This window comes from Prionailurus bengalensis, chromosome C1 (genome assembly GCF_016509475.1).
Source record: "Prionailurus bengalensis isolate Pbe53 chromosome C1, Fcat_Pben_1.1_paternal_pri, whole genome shotgun sequence".
Taxonomy (NCBI): Eukaryota; Metazoa; Chordata; class Mammalia; order Carnivora; family Felidae; genus Prionailurus; species Prionailurus bengalensis.
Window position 1 is genome coordinate 117982566 of NC_057345.1, and position 16398 is coordinate 117998963.

The 16398-nt window shown below is 54.9% G+C and overlaps 1 protein-coding gene across 1 annotated transcript in view; it reads right to left on the bottom strand.

The window, feature by feature from the left end:
• The window catches only part of GLI2 (GLI family zinc finger 2), a 258619-nt gene that overhangs the window by 62506 nt on the left and 179715 nt on the right, over positions 1-16398 (bottom strand). Inside the window, exon 3 of the mRNA XM_043576560.1 lies at positions 1175-1280. Within this exon, the coding sequence (XP_043432495.1) occupies positions 1175-1280 (106 nt within the window). The remainder of the gene's footprint in view (positions 1-1174; positions 1281-16398) is intronic.

The window sequence follows — 16398 nt, forward strand, 5'->3', positions numbered from 1 at the left end:
AAACAGGAGCTGCCTGAGGGCTGGGACCTTCTCAGTCTCCGGGCTCCTGATCAGGTACAGTGCTTGCTTTGAAGGTGGGGCCGGCTCAGCAAGAGTTCACTGACTTCACTCAGACAGGAGCTGGGAGAGGCAGGAAGCAGGGTTTGTCTTCAGTGGGTGGGTGGGTGGGTGGGGAGTGTTCTCACTCAGCAAACATTGATCAAGCACCTGTTATGTATAGGCCACTGGCAATGGGGCAATGAGAGGGAAGTTCAGAGCCTTTTGGGGGGGAGTAGGTGTGAAAACAGATGATCCCAGGGGAAGGGCCCCCACTCGGTGTGGTCCCCAGGAGGAGGGTGCATTCCGGGCACGGGGAACTGTGGCAGGGCTGTGTGTCCTAGGACTGTGAACAGCGACTTGGCGTGGACCGGTGAGGTGGCTGGGTCTAGAGGGGCCCCGGGGCCGGTTGGCCCTTTGCAATAGGCTCCCTCCAAGACAGGTGTGAGGAGCAGCAGAGATGTGGGGGTAGGGAGAAGGTTCCAGCCTCTCCTCTGAAAGCAGAATGGATGCGGCAGCACCGGGCTGAGTCTTTGAATCGCAAAGACCGAGAAAACTTGGTGGCTTCGAAGACTCAGGTGGGAATAAAGAGGGGCAGGATTAGGTTTAGCGAGACGGCACTGGGTGAGGCCCTTTCTACCGGGGATCTCAGAGCAGGGAGAGGGAACAGGCCCCAAAATATAACATGGAGCTTGTCCTTATCATCAGGGTGACTCTATAATATTCTAAACTGAGACGTGTAAAAAAGGGTGCTATGAAGTATTATCCTACGACAACATATAACTAAAGTCCCGGTACTTATGAAGGACCTCTGGCCTGGAGGGGGTTCCCAACGTGTGGGTGCACACAGAGCCTCAAGGTGCTATGGGTACACCGGGACAGCCTGCAGCCTTGGAGGTGGTGACGTGTGAGCCAAGCGGGGCTTCATTCTCAGGGAACCAGACGGATCCCACCAACACATGTGCGCAGGGCCCCGGCTCATCGCCCTCCCGGGTGGCAGAGGTGACCATCAGCTCAGGACAGTGCAGATCAGGAAATCCAGAAAGACAGATGGAGGCATGACAGGTGGCTGAGGCTGCTGGCCTCCGGGGTGACAGGTGACAACATGCTGGGGTGGAGGGTGGAGGGCAGAACTTACCCGTGCATGCCGTGGACAGAGTGGGGCTCATAATGGTACCTTCCCTCCTGGTGTCTCATGTCAATCGGTAAGGGAGCATGAAACGGTGGCAAAAGGTGTTGTGGCACTGTGGAGTGGGAGAGAGAAACAGGCCTTCAAAAACTTTTCCCCTCCCTCAAACAGCAATTTTCAAAGGGCTTTAAAGCTCAATGAATTTCAGAGCAAGAGTAGCCAGGACAGGGGGCTCCGCGGTGCCCTGGCTATCACACACCCACGGAGGGGGATGAATAAATAATCAAAGTCAGCCCGAGAATCCTACATCTTTCACATAAAAGATCCCCAACCGCGCTCTTGACAAAGACAAGCAGCTAAGCGCTCTTTGAACTCGGGGAGATTAAGGCTCAGCCACAAATCAGGGCTGACAGAGCCGACGGGCTGCTGCCCATCTCGGCCTCGGCTGCGTGTGGCTCCGGCAGCCCCGGGTGACGGCATCCGGATGCTGCAGTCACCCTGGCTGGAAATGTTTACCTAGAACCATCTGTGAAGCCGGGGCCCCGCTCCCGGCTGCGGCCAGCCTCAGGAAGGCGCAATCCCACTGAACCGCCTCCCCCGTCCTGCTGGCGGCAAAGAGTGGACACCTACGTGGGCCTGTTAAGTCTCCAGCTCTTCGTATTAATTACTGACCCCAAGTGAGCTGGTGGGTGCCTCCAAGACGCAAACACCAACACGTGAACATCGCTTCCAGGGTTGTGTCTGCACTTGGCCTGCCCTCAACAAATCATCATGATAATTGTAGGATGCTCTTTGCTTACTTAAAAAAAAAAAAAAAATTCCTGGGTACCCTGGAGGCAAACATAATTATAGGCTTTAGGAAAACAAGCCTCTTTAAAAAGTAGGTAGACCGGGAAAAGGGCTAAGAAGGGGAGATTTCTCAGTCAGTTCTTAGGCTGAAGGCCATGGGCCAGTGGGAGTGTTGAGTCTGGATCGCCGAATCTATGCAAGAAATGGGGACGGGTTTGTTTTATACACGTACGAGCCAGCTGACTGCCCAGCCCACGGTAATGAATATATATGCATAACTCTGCTAACAGTTTCTGTGCAAATGCATTCTGGTACTGTACTATAAGCACTATGAGTTCTCTTTTCGTGGTGGTCAAGCATATGTAACATAATATTTACCCTTTGACCCATTTTTACGTGTCCAGCTCAGTGGCATTCACACATTCAAATTGCTGGACGCCCACCATCCATTTCCAGAACATTTCCATCTTCCCCAGCGGAGACCCTGTTCCCATTAAAGACTAACTCACCATTCTCCCTCCCCGCCAGCCCCTGGCAACCATCTTCTCCTTCCCGTCTCTATGATCTGACTACTCCACATGGCTCATAGGAGTAGAAGGAATCCTACAGCACGTGTCCTTTTCTGTCTGGCTTAGGTCACTTAGTATAATGTCCTCAAGGTTCCTCTGGTGTAGCAGGTGTCATGATTTCCTTTTTCAGGGCTGAATGCTATTCCATCGCATGGATTTACCCCATGTGGTTGTCATTCATTTGTTGATGGATGTTGGGTTGAACACCATGAATTCTTTTCTTTAAGATTTTCTTTTAATTTTTACGTAATCTCTACACCCAATGTTGGGGCTCGAACTCACAACCGTGAGATCAAGAGTAGTGTGCTCTACCGCCTAAGTCAGCCAGGCACCCCACGAACACCATGGATTCCTAAAAGAAAACTTCTCTCCTGAAATTTTAACCTGAATTTTTACATAATCACATTTATCCTCATCATCCCCCAATCCTGACACCTTTCATGGGGACTGGGAACAAAGAAAGCAAATCTTCTCACCCTGATGAAATCAATTTGCCAAACACAGACTCCACACATCTTGGCCTCAGAGGGGACATGGCCATCAGACAGGACACCAGACGTGGGGTCCCATCCCTCTGGGTCGGGCCCTCACTTCCGGGGCTGGAGATTGCTGAAGCGACCATGCTGTTCCCTTAGGCCAGTCCATGTCCCCTGAGAGGTGAGGCTGGACCCCGGGTGTGACCCTGGTGGCAGTAACAGGATGCCAGAGCCCCTGGGAGTCAGAGATCCAGAGCACAAACCTGGGGCTCACCGGCTGCATGATATCAAGCGAGCCTCTCTCCTTCTCTGAGTCACCATTTGTTCATCTGAGAATGGGTAACAGTAACCTCCTTTATGGTTGCTATGAACATAAAATGTTCCTGCAGGGGCAGTGCTTAGCCCTGTGCCTGTGCATACAGGAAACACTCCATAAATGATACTACTGCCGATGACAATTCTCACTAACATTTGGAGCCCTGCAGTCCCTGATCCACTATGAACACACTATTTTACTAGCTGTGGAGCGTCGGACAAGTTGCTCAGAGCTCCCCGCAAACCTGGGGAGGGCAGAGGGGTCAGTGCCGGCCTGCTTACAGACTGGGCGATGAGACAGCCTTCCCTGAACCCCCAGGGACCCGGAACACGGAAGCCGCGTTCGCTTCCCCGGATGTTCAGGAAAGGGCCTTTTGCTTTTTGTAAGTTTCTTTATTTTAAATGTGGCCAGGCAGACCAGAGTATAGTATTGGTAATAAAATAAAAGTGCTTTGCTCCTGTGTGTTTCTGAGTGTTTCCCTGCATACCCGAAAGCCCCCTGAGGCAGCCAGGATAGGCTGCTATGCCCATTTCACAGATGTGGAAATGGGAGGCAAGGGGTGACTTCCGCTCAAAGTCACAAGGATAATAAACAACAGAACCCGGAAGAGAATCCAAGGCAGCTGGACAGCTGGTCGAGGGCTTTTCCCTCTGCTCAGACACAATGAATGGCCAGAGGCAGTCGCTGGGTGGGAGGGTGATCCTGGGGCTTCTCCTGGTCCCACCTTGAGTACATATTATGTTTAACAAATGCTCATGCAGCACTGGGCCCTGCTCTCAGTACTTTGCAGATACCAATTCCTGGTCTTCACTGCACCCCAGGCTATATTTACCCCAGAATCTCCAGTCCTCCCACCGGCCACCCCCTCCACCCCCACCCTGCAAAACCCGGGTGTGCTCCTTTCCTCCCTCATCCTGCCACCTGCAGAAGTGGAAGGCGGTCCCCTAATGCTCTCAGAGCCCAGACCTTCCCCTCCACCTCACCATCTAGGAGTGTTCTGCTCAGGGTTAATGCAACTTCACCCGGGTCTAAACAGCTATAAAATCTGCAGAAATGAAGTGCTCATAGTAGTTTACCAGGTGAACATGAAATGGAGGTGGGGCCAAGGCTGAAGCCAGCTGCTCTGTGTGTGTGTGTGTGTGTGTGTGTGTGTGTGTGTGTGTGATGGGAAGGAGGACCCTGGGGCTTCTGGGAAGAGACATAAGACACAGAGCTCTGCTGCAGCTGGGGCTGCTCTCTTTCTGCCCGATCACTGGGGTGCAGGCTGTGGAGGTTTACGGCGGGACGTGGCTTTCTCTTAAATCAGGACTGCGGGCCAGGCCATGGGACATTGGGGAAATCGTGTCTCCTCTCTGGGCATTACGGTTCCCATTTGTACAGTAGGAATTAGATGAGTTAAGTTCCTTCCTACCAGGACAATCCTGCTGTTTGTGAACCCGGAGTAAGAGCCATGCTTGTCCCAACCAGTGACACATTGAGGCTTGAGGAGGGATCCCTGAGCAGGACACAGAAGGAGCTCCGGGTACAGACACTGCTTTATTGCTGTGGCCCTATCCATACAACTCACTACTAGGGACCAGTAACCCTTCGAGAGGCACTCAGCCCACCAGCCCCGGGTCCAGTCACCTGAGCCCACGGGTAGGACCACTGCCCCAGCCAGCTGTCTCTGGGGCCAGCCGTGCACACGAGGCAACCCACGGGATGAAGACTGATCCAGCCCATCTGAGGTCTCAGGACCCTTTCAGACCGGCATGGACTGTCCCCATGCACCCCTCATTCAGAAGTGAAGGCTTTGCTCAGAGCCCCTCACCCGGGCTGCAGGAGAAATTCCATTCTGGAGTCGGGAGAAATCATTCGGGCCAGAGGCCGTCAGCAGCACCCAAGGAACACGAAGACACACACAGAGAGTGAGAGCTGCCTCTGAGGGACATACTGAACGAGATCCTTCCACATTGTTTTCATTGTGGGCGCTTTTTTTAACTTAAAAAAAAAAATCCAAACTAAACCATGTCCTTCCGGTGGGGAGACACACACACACACACACACACACACACACACCCCACACCATATGTCATTTCAAAGACATGGCTCTCTTTTTAAGTTTCTGGGGAAGAAACTCTAAGATTGAATTTTCTATGGCTCACCCCACCCCCTCTGAAGAAAACGCACATTTGTTTTTGATCCTACACGGAAAGACGGCCAGTCTGGGAAGCTGCGACGGTGGTGTGAGGGCTTTTATACCGAAACCCAGAATTTTTCTGTGCTGAGGTCTAAAAGCCAAGTGCTGCTCGACTGGTGGTCCTGGGGGTGAAGGTTGTCTTGCGTCGGCAGTGTCCTTGGTCTAATGCAAGGGGGCAAAGAGGACCCTCCTCTGCGAGCCCGGCTCTAGTTGAAGCCCCATTAGTAGTGACTCTGGTGCATTTCTGCCAGCGAGGACGGGGCAGGTCAGCAGAGGGTTCAGACACAGAATCAGGAAAACTGGGTCATCGAAACATGACCGGGCAGCTGCACGAGCAGCTGGAGGAATTCTCCTCGGATGAAGTCATCTGTTGCTATATCACAGAGGTGCTGCCCTGAGGACTGAGCTCAGAGAGGGCCAGAGAGGCTGGCCCAAAGCTGGAGGGGCTGGAGAGGAGAAAGCAGCCATCTTCCAGAACAGACTGGATATGTTAGGGGCCCCCAGCTCTCTGGACTGTCCACTCCCTAGGGATTAGCACAGTCTTCACTTACTGTGGTCATTTCCATTAAGACCACGGAGGCAATTAGCTCGGAGAGTGTGGGCCGGGCTACCCTGGGCCTGGGCCCAGGGAAGCAAAGGGTTTCAGTGAGAGGAGCTGCATTGCCCTGGCACTGACCGAGGGGAGGAGCCAGCAGGTGTCTCTGGAAGGAGGCCTGGTCCTAGCACAATGCAGGTCTGAGTTACAATGAGGCAGAAATGCATCTCAGTGCGGTCCCTGGGGCCCTGAGCGGGAGGCCAGGGGCCAAGGCAGGGTGTGAGTCCCCATATCTTGCTTGGGCAGCTGGCCCATGCCCCAAGGTCGCCGTGCTGGCCAGGGCTGTGGCTGCATCACAGACACTTGATGGGTCCCAGGTGGCCTCTAATAAGCCGAAATGGAAGCATTCCAATTTGGCATGGCTCTAGGGGGCCGAGAAAGGGCTTCCTGGCCTCCAAATTTCTCTTGCCCTGTGGAGGACTCTGCTTGGGATTCCCTGGGAAAGACTAACAGATCATGTTCCTTCTCCTTATAATTCCTCGCATCTTGAGTAACACCCACTGGAACGGTTTCACTACTTTTCTTAAAAGCACACAGACCTTGGGAAGGTCACGGAAACAAACTCACACTAATGTGCAGATGATTTACCAGGTCACTTTCCCCTTAACGGAAGGAGCCAGGCGGAAGAGACACCCCGTGTCTTTGGAGCAGGAAGGTGCTCATGTGGAGGAAAGCGAAATCGGCAGACGAGCAGGCTTGAAGTCCAGCACAGTGCACTTTACGCTCAGATTGAAAGCCGGATCGCTCCAGAGCTGCATGTCAGTCAAATGACAGTCTCAAGGGGGGGGGGGGGGGTGAAATGTCCCCGTGGCCTAAGGAGCTTGGGATACTAGGGCAAGAGGCACATGAGCCATAGATCCAGACGGTCTTGGGTGTGAGGCCCGGTTTTGTCATTTGCTAGCAAGTGACAGGCACCCTGGGCCTCAGTGTCTTCACCTGTAAAGTGGGAATGGCACCCACCCCGGCTGTCGCACAGCACGTCTGCGGAGTCTGGCACACTGCCAAAACTCAGTAAGCGGCCGTGCCCTCCCTCATCACTGTGAGTCTCAGCGGAGATGTGAACAAGGGCCCCGATCCTTGCTGTAAGGGACACTGAGATGCACGAGGCAGGAACTCAGAAGCGGCATCCACTGCTCCACGTGCACTTCATGCAACTTGGTGCTCCCTGACTCACTGCGTTGTGCAGGGGGGCCGGGCAGAAAGGATGGGTCATGGACTTCGCAGCACTGCAGGAAAGGTGTCCCATGTGTGGATCCCTGCTGACTGCACCCCATTCCCACATGGTCTATCTGTACGAGCCTCACAGTGGCTACTCCAAACCGCACTGTGCCCCACCGATTCTGTCCCTAGTGTCTGTGCCTGTGCTGGCAAAACCAAAACCAAAACCCAAACCAAAACGACAGGTGAGGGGACTTGCACGTGGGCTGACAAGTTCAGCGAACATCACTGGGAAATGTGCCTTTGGCTACATCACCCTGTGCGGCAGCGGTAACGCAGCTCCTGGGAAGCCCAAAGCAGAGGACGGTGTGATCGCGTCCCAGGCCGGTGACATCTCCCATGTGCTGAAGGGCGGTGATTCCAAGGACGGGTCCCCTTTGATGATGCAATTTTCGTAAACCAAACCCACCTCTCCCCTCTGGGAAGCCGGGGCGGGGGGCGGGCATTGATGGCCTGGACAAGCGAGCCTTCGGGGAGGTCCCTCGAATCGCAATAGAGGGAGGATGCTATTCGTGATTCCACTCTGAAGGCCAAACTTGGTCAGTTGAATTGTTTAACCCTTCAGCGAACAGGAATGGGAAAGGCGCTCTACCAAATGAAAACTGGTAAATTGTGTGGGGAATGGACGGTGTTTGGCACCTTTATTTTCTGTGCAGATGGCTCCGGAAGACTGGCCAGCCCTTCAGCAGATGCTGGGCACTAGCTCGCTGCCTGTCTAGGTATGATCTACATTTTAGCCAGTGAAGCTGGGCTCATCGCAAGGCCTCTGTGTTCTCTCCCGTTCCTGTGGAGACCCCAGGCCCACTTCTCAGGGATGCTGGAGCCAAAGGCTTCCCAGAAGATACCAGAAATGATGGCACCAACTCCAGAGAAGAGATGGAATATTCCTTCTTTTAGCGGCGTGTGTTTGGCCTAGGGTTGCAGTTCAGACCCCTCTGATGTGGCCTTGACCTGCACAGGTTTCGAGCCCCAGTGGGTGCAGCTCTTCAGCCTTCTCCAGAATCCCTAGGGAAGCTGCCCACCGCCCAGGGCAGGCTCTCAATCTCGAGCTTACATAGCCCAGAGGATGGAGACAAAAGTTACGCTGGTGACCCACCAGCCCACCTAAGGTCCGCCCCACAAAGGCAGTGTAGGAGGACCCTGCCGGAGTGTTCCGGAGGCCCCAGAGAACAAGCACAATTCCTGCTATAGGGAGTGCACCCGAGGTACTCTGTGGGGGCCATCTGCAAAGCTGGGAGCTTGACCCCACGTGGTGCAGCAGGCTCCATGTGTGTCCTCGGAGCCGGGGACAGGAGATTTCTATGACACCCAGAGCAGCCAGGACGCCTCCCTGGAGGAGGCGGTTTTGGAGCTGGGCCCTAGCGGCCAAGACTGGGGGAGCTGGGAGGAAGGGCGAGGAAGATGGGTTTCCCAGGCTCGGAGGCAGTGTGGACAGAGTCCAGAGGACTCAATCGTACCAGGGCACAGAGCTGTGCCAAACGCGAATCTTAGCCAAGCCATGCGACCTCTCCTGTGTATACAGGATTAGGAACGCCTCTTTCTGAGGCCCTCCCGGGGACTAAATGATGCGTTACACAGAACAAGAGGCAAGCTATAGAGCTACCAGGTACCAACATGAGTGCTTCTCAGACCCAAGAATCACCTGTAGGGTTTGTTCAAATACCGTTGGGGGGGCTTCATCCCCAGAGCTCCGGCCTCAGAGGGGCTGGGAGGACCTGAGAATCTGCATGTATAAAAGTGCCCAGGTGCGGCTCACAAAGCTAGTCGGGGACCGCGCTTGAAAAACCACTGGCCTACGTTAACCTTTTACACCTCCAGAGTTCCCACTTGCACCGGCAAGTAAGAGGTTATTTCTCGTATCCGTGCCTGCTATGCATTGTACTAGCTGGTGAACGTCCGCATGTGCAGAGGCTTAGCGTGACTGACGACTGAGACGGCCCTGCGTGTGATGGGCAAACCCCGGTGACCCCCATGCCGTCCCATTTACCAGCAGCGGCTGCAAAGGGCCCGAGCATCACGTGGGAGGCAGCCCGGCGTCTGCTTTTCCACGCTGCGACAGTGAAGGTGCACGGGGGGCTGGGAGGGGCCACGGGACCTGGCACACGTACGTCCCGGTCTTCGCTTGGGGTGGCCTCAGGTCACTTGGAAACTTGCACAGTTTCGAAGGCCAACCCTTCAGACGTGTGGACTCAGATGGCCAAGTCCTCTCCCAGCGGGAACGAGGTAGCGGCCAAAGCCGCGGAGGTAGGGGGCCTGGAACTGTAGCCGAGTCCAGGGTGAAGCCTCATTCTCAGCGGCCGGGCAAGTCCACTTCCGGGACGTATGCAAATGGCGCCGTTATTCTCAATAATAAGAGCCGGGACAGGCTACTTGCAAGGGCCCCTCCTGATGCCCAGGCACCACCCCACAGGAAGCACTTAATAAGAATAATAATATCCTGAATGGCAGTCCACAGCATGCAATTAAAAAGCGGTTCTGTGTCACTGAGGGGGAAGGAGGGGGGGAAGAGTTAAAATGAGACAGGAAATTCCAACACCACAAGCTGGCTGGTGTCCGGCAGGCTGAGGCCCCACCGCTCACGCAGTCAGACCTGCCCCCACACAGAGCTTGACAGGATCCGGGCCCGGGCCGGACCCACCGGTGCACACCGCCCACCCCCGGGGCCGCGGGCTGGCCTTTCCAAGAAGGTGTTGCTTGACAGAATGTGACAAAATAGCTGCTGGAAAGAGAGAGGGAAAGTGCTGGGCCAGGGCCAGGCCAGGCCACCCCACGCAGGGCAGTGCCCGGAGGCCGCTCTCCAGGGCGGGGTGGGCAGGTGCTAGGGGAGAGGCGCACTCCAAGGGCTGGCGGTGTGCTTGACCAAATGCCACGGGGCCCTCATGGCACGGGAGCCCGGGCTGTCATGGGATCTGGCCCCCCCTGCAACAGACTGAATGTTTATCCCCCTCACCCCCAAATTCATATGTGGAAATCTTAACGCCTGAGGTTGATGGTTTGGAGGTGGGGCCTGGGGGAGGTGATTAGGTCGTGAGGGTGGACCCCTCAGGAATGGGATTAGTGCCCTTAATTTTTTTTCAATGTTGACTTATTTTTGAGAGAGAGAGAGTGAGCACGTGGGAGTGGGGGCAGTGGGGGAGGGGCACGGGAAGTCTCCAGAACTGTGAGAAGGAAAGGTATGTTGTTTAAGTCCCCGGTCCCTGGCATTCTTGTTAGAGCCGCTTGCACTGACAAGGACACCCCAGAGGGTGGCGGCAAAATGAGAGAACAGGCCACATGAGGCAGACAGAATCTGAGCCACAGCCCACAGCCCACACCGTGGTCAAGCCTGATCCCACCTCTGATTCACTTAACCTCCCTGTGCCTCGGTTTCCCCATCTGTACAACGAGGGCAGTGACAGGACCCACATCAGAGGAAGGCTGGGAAGCAGAAACAGGCTAACACGTGTCCAGGGTATGTGTCGGGCTGGGCACCCAGCAGGTCCCCGGGAGTGCCCGCGTGGCCATCTCCACAGACCTCCTGCGCCTTCAGTAAGCGGTGGGGGGTTGAGGTGCTCCAGAGGTCCCTGGGGAAGAGCCCTGCCATCGCGGGGGTTGGGACGGATCGCCCACCTGTCGAGGTACACGAGTGGGGTCCCACAGTAGAGGCTCTCAGAACCAAAAGAGACCTCAGAGAAGGTTGAGCCTGATCAAGTTTGAAAACTGTCCCGGCCACAGAATCTGTTCCAAAGCAAGTAGTATGCAAGCCCCTAAGATCTACATTAGATGTGAGGCCCGGGAGACCATGGCTCAGAAAGTCTTCCCTGAAGACCTCTGAGGGACCCTCCAGAAAGCTCGGATCCAGCCCGGGGGGTTGGGGAAGAGAGTGACCCACAAGCTGGTGCCTGTGCCCCAGGACAGAGGTCAGCACTTCAGTGTGGACCCAACGCTGCTGCTCAGGTTCACCTGCACAGACATCCCCCTGGGTCTTGTCACTCTTCACAGTCTCACCTGCCAATGAGTACCAGCAACCATGGGCTGGCAGCTTCCGTGTTGTCCTGTCGCTGCTTGAAAAGCCCACTTGTTATGGCGGGGATGGGGGTGGGGGTGGCATTTAGCCTTCCAGGAGGGTGTCTGCACCACTCCTCTGCCTGATCCCCAGGGGTCCCCAAGGTGTCACCTGCCACCTTGCTTCCTTCCCCACCATCTGGTTCCTCTTGTGCAGAGCTCTTGCAAAAGATTTCCCCAGCCCAGTGCCTCGCTGCTGCTTCTGGTCCTCCCGGAAGCATCGACAGAGCCTGTGGTCACTCCGCTGTGGTTCTCAAGGGACCCTGACTCAGTCTCCACCGGGCACTGGCATGGCGCTTTCCCGGGCTGGCTGAGGCACCCCTTTCTGAGTGCTCTCAGGCAGAGCCTGCTAAAGCCAGTCAATGAGATTCAAAACCGGGCAGCAGAATTTGCATTGAGAAGAGTGGTCAATCACCTCAGAGAACCGGGGCTCTACACTTCTTTCCTGTTGCATTTGACAGCTAATTACAAAATGCTTTCCTTCCTTCCCAAAGCAGGTCTCTTAAGATTCCCAAAGCACTTCTCGGGAGCCCCCTGTCAGTATGGTCCCAGTGATTATATGTTACTCAAAGGGATTCTTTCCTTTAAGACAATCCCTACTACTGGTTTCTTCTCTAAGTGCCCTTCAAATGCAGTTCAGGTCAATAGACATAGGCAGCAGGGCACGTATGTTATTTTAAATTTTCTAGTAGCCACGTGGAAAAAAAACCTGAAAAAGATACAGGTGATGACGTTTAATAATACAACGTCCTTGACCTCAGTATATCCAAAATGTTATCGTGTCAATATATAACCAATATGAAAATTATTAACAGGATGTTTGATATTCCTTTATTTTGCACTGCTTCCTCAATCTCAGTTCGAGCCAGCTACATTTGACATGTGTGGATAGCAGCTGCCTTATCACTGTTAAACTCTGTTTATACAGAATTCTAATCTAGGTTAACTAGAAGTCTTACTGATATATAAAATATGGTGAAGAGTGGCTTTCCAAAAGTCCTTCCTCATTTCTGAATCTTAGCAACCAATTAACAGTTATTCTTCCTTCCTTCCTTCCTTCCTTCCTTCCTTCCTTCCTTCCCTTTCTCATTCCTTCCCCTCCTTCCTTCCTTTCCTTCCTTTCATCCCTCCTTCCCTCCTTCCTTCTATCCATTTAACTGATCCCAGGGTTGCCCTTCCAAACCCCTGACCCATCAGGACAGAACAGAGCAGGGCAGCAGGCCCACGCTGAATTCTGCCCTGGATCACTACCCCACTGCCTTCTCTGCAGGCTTGGGCAGGCATTCTCAAACAAGCCAGTGGGTGTGTGGACTCCCAAGACCTAACAAATAAGAGAGTCCCCCAGGGAGCAAAGCCCATGCGGGGTGTCAGGCGGGGCAGGACCAACCGTAGAAGACTTCCAGAAGCCTGGCTCCCTGGGCAGCACTGGCTCCATGCAGTTCTGGACCCAACTGACTCAACAGTGGTTCCGGCACAAGCCACCTCCCCCACCCCTCCTCACACTCCAGCCCATGGCTGCCCACTGCCTCTGCTGGAAACAGTAGTTCCCTGAACTGGGGACACTGGAGACCCACCCGGCAGGACTAGAGGCCAGTGCACACAAACCCTGGGAAAATCCGCTTCCCCTTATTTTGCTGGTGGAGAAACTGAGGTGCAGAAAACACGATCTCATGACAGGACCCAGAATCTTGTTTCCTAGAGTAAGACTATGTAAGACAAGGGAGAGAGAGAGAGAGAGAGAGAGGGAAACTCCAAAGGCTTCCTGGACATCAAAAAAAACCCTCTTACAAAACAATATTTTGATGAGCTAAGTGTGTGAATTAAAAGCAGATGGAGTCTACTTCCTTTAAAATAAACAGGGTTTAAAATCTAGGGGCCAACTCCCACACGCAATGTGTCTCCGGGCCGGGGAAACCAGAGCTGCCCTTCCACAAACCCAAGGTGGGCACATTCGTCCCATGCAAGGTGCTGGGGGGGCAATGGCCCTGCTCTGTGTGTCCAGTGCCATCCCAGCAACGGGGACCCAGAGGAGGGATGTGACTGCCTGACAGGCAGCCCCCAGGCTCTGCCGCGGCCTGCAGAGTGGAGTGCAAAGCCCAGCCTAGCCCTAGCACTCTCCTGATCCTGCCCCACGCACTGCCCCCCTGGGTCAGACGGATGGCCTTGCAGCCCTAGAGCATTACTGGCGCTCGCCCTGCCTGGAGAGGGAGATCGGAGCCACAGGTGTGTGACGGACGAGAGACGAGCACGTGGGACCCGGTAAGGAGGAGTTCCAGAGCCGACAAACTCCAGGAGACACAGGGCCGTATTTCCACTTCCTTGGCGACCTTTCCAAACATGGATGCAACCCCCAAGGCAGGAGGGGTATTTCACGCAGCAGCTTTTAAGTGCCGCCCGGGGATCCGTAAAGTTGGAGGCAAGTGGGGGAGGGCCCTGCAGGAGGGAGGGGGGGGGTTATCTGTTTTCCCCAGCTGTGTTCCTGGTGCCTGCTAATAACCCCCATGGATCATCCTGCCTGGCTTGGAAAACGTGCTGACTGGCGTTAAAAATGGGCCCCTTTCCTGCCCGTGGCTCAGCGCCCCCACAGCACATGCCGGATGCTCATTGTTAGCATGCTGCAGGTGTAATTAGGGCCGTCACGATGGCAAAGGGCCCACCCTGGGTCCCCAAGAGCGATTGCAGTTCAGAAAAAGCACCCACCTGGTTTTGTACTGATTAATGACGGGCCCCACTAATAGCCCTGCTTAACACACGAGTTTGTCAAGATTAAGTAATTGCCTTAAACAAAAAGTGTATTATCTTTAAGGCCCCGCTGATGAATGACTGGTGCCGGGAAATGGGGTGATGGATGTCCGTGACTCCCTGCCACCATCCCTCCCCCATTTGCATAAATTAAAACGCAGCCCTTGATTAGGACGAGAAGCCCCAGCAAACCTCGGCAAACCCTGCCAAGGGATGGGGTGGCTGAGGGTCCTACACTCACCCTGCCTCAGGCCTCTGGCCACCGGGAGACCCCAAACTGCGTGTTAGCATGACAAACTTCTGGGAGGGGCAGAGAGGCCTGGCCAAGGGTGACCAGATGCCCCTTGGGGGCTGACGTCAGGACGGGGGAGCTGGATGCAAAAAACCCCAGGGCAGGAAAGCTGCAGAGATCATCCCGAGGACCCCCCTGAGGGAACGGGACGGACAGACCCATGTACGACTAGACTGGCCCTTGTGCACACCCCATGTGGAGAAGCTGTTGCTGTCATTAAATCACGAGCGATTGCATAAAACTTTGCCGCTCACAGGGTTGTGGGACCAGCCGGTGGCCTGGGACGAGCTGGGATCCCCATGCGCACAAGCTAACAGCAGCCCCGCCACATATGGATGTGTGTATTTGTGTGCCTCTGAGCATCAGGTCCCCAGATTTGGGGCCATGAAATCCATGTGCCTTCTCCAGGGCTCTTGAATTTTTCATACTCTTTCCTTCCACGCGGCACTTTGAAAGACAGAATTCACAGAAACGGACAGAGCCTTGTGCAGACGGAGCCTACAGAGGCGGGCTGGCCGGCGTAGTGACCACTGGAAGGGTCGCTGGGGAGGGAGAGCAGGACTTAAAGTAGGGGATGCTAGGGCCACATTTGGGAAGGGGCCAGTAGGGCCCAGCCAATCTGGGAGCATCAGGTGGACTCCCTGAGTCTGGGAGGTGCCTCCCAGGGGATCTCCGTGGGGGACCCTCATCACCAAGCCCGTCAAAAGGTGGAGGGTGCATTTATTCCCAAGAAAGAACCACATCGATCGTGCCGCAATCCTCTGGCTTCTGGTGACTCAGGGGACCAGAGCTGGGGGACCCTCGCAGCCACTCGGTTGGGGGTTAGACCTTCAGCTCAAGCCACGGACAACAGTGCACCCTCGTTTCCTGCAACGGGTCAGAGACGCACCTTAAGGGCAGAGGAGGAGGGTAACTTTGGCACACATCTGAAACTTTCATCTGCCTGTATCTCGCTTCTGCAGACAGTCTGTCCCACCAGCCATAAGCCACGCAGTGCCCTACCCAGTAACTGATTCCCCTTCCTTTCCGGGCAAAATAAGATTCCCAAACCAAGCCACCCACCCTGAATCTGCCTCCGGGCTGGAGCGGCACTAGCCAGAGCCAGGAGCTGTTCCCATAACATTGGTTTCCCCCAAACCACGGCTTCAGGGCAGATGCCAAGCATGGCCCGTGAGTGGGGAGGGGTATGGGGCCAGATCTGGGTGGGGGAGCCTTCCCTCCCTGAAAGCAGACACGGCGCCTTCTTTCGCCTTCCAGATGGGCCACAGGGCCCTCCTGCCCCACAGTTCTGGAACATGTGGAGTCTGAACCCAGGGCCCTGACTTCTTTTCCCTTTTCCAGGTTCTGGGAGGGACCCTCAGTGAACAACGTACGGAACACACGCATGCAGGATGGAGCGGACCAAATGCTCCAAAGATAAGGGCCCTGACACGCAGGGACTCTGGAAGGTGTTCCCACAGCACTGCCAACTGGAAGGACGTTGGAACATCACTTCCTTGTTCTACCCAAGTGCGCATGGACGAGTCGCCCCGAAACCCACGTCCGTGCTCCGTGTTCAGGCTGGTCCTGGGCACCCCTGCTCCCATGCCCAGCCCTGCTCAGGCTGAAGCCATGCAGAAACTGAGAGGACAGGCCACGAGACCAGAGCCTGAAGGGCCACCCTCATTGCTGACCGATGTCCCGGTATGATCAGCCTCTGCTCACCTCACAGTGCCGTTGGGGCGGGTGTAATGACCTGTGTGGGGTCCCATGTGAATACGAGCTTGCTGTCCAAGCCAGCCGTCTAGCTGCCCCCAACCTGAGAGCACAAAGGAAGAACAATAAATGTCCACGAGGGCGCCAACCTCTACGTCTGTATTGTTCCCATAGTAATAATACTGTGCTCAACATTCCAATGGTAAAAACTCGAACAGTATCTTTTTTTTTTTTTTTTTAATTTTAGAGGTAGGGGGCTGGGGGGAGAACTGCAGAGAGAGAGAGAGAGAGAGAGAGAGAGAGAGAGAAAGAGAGAGA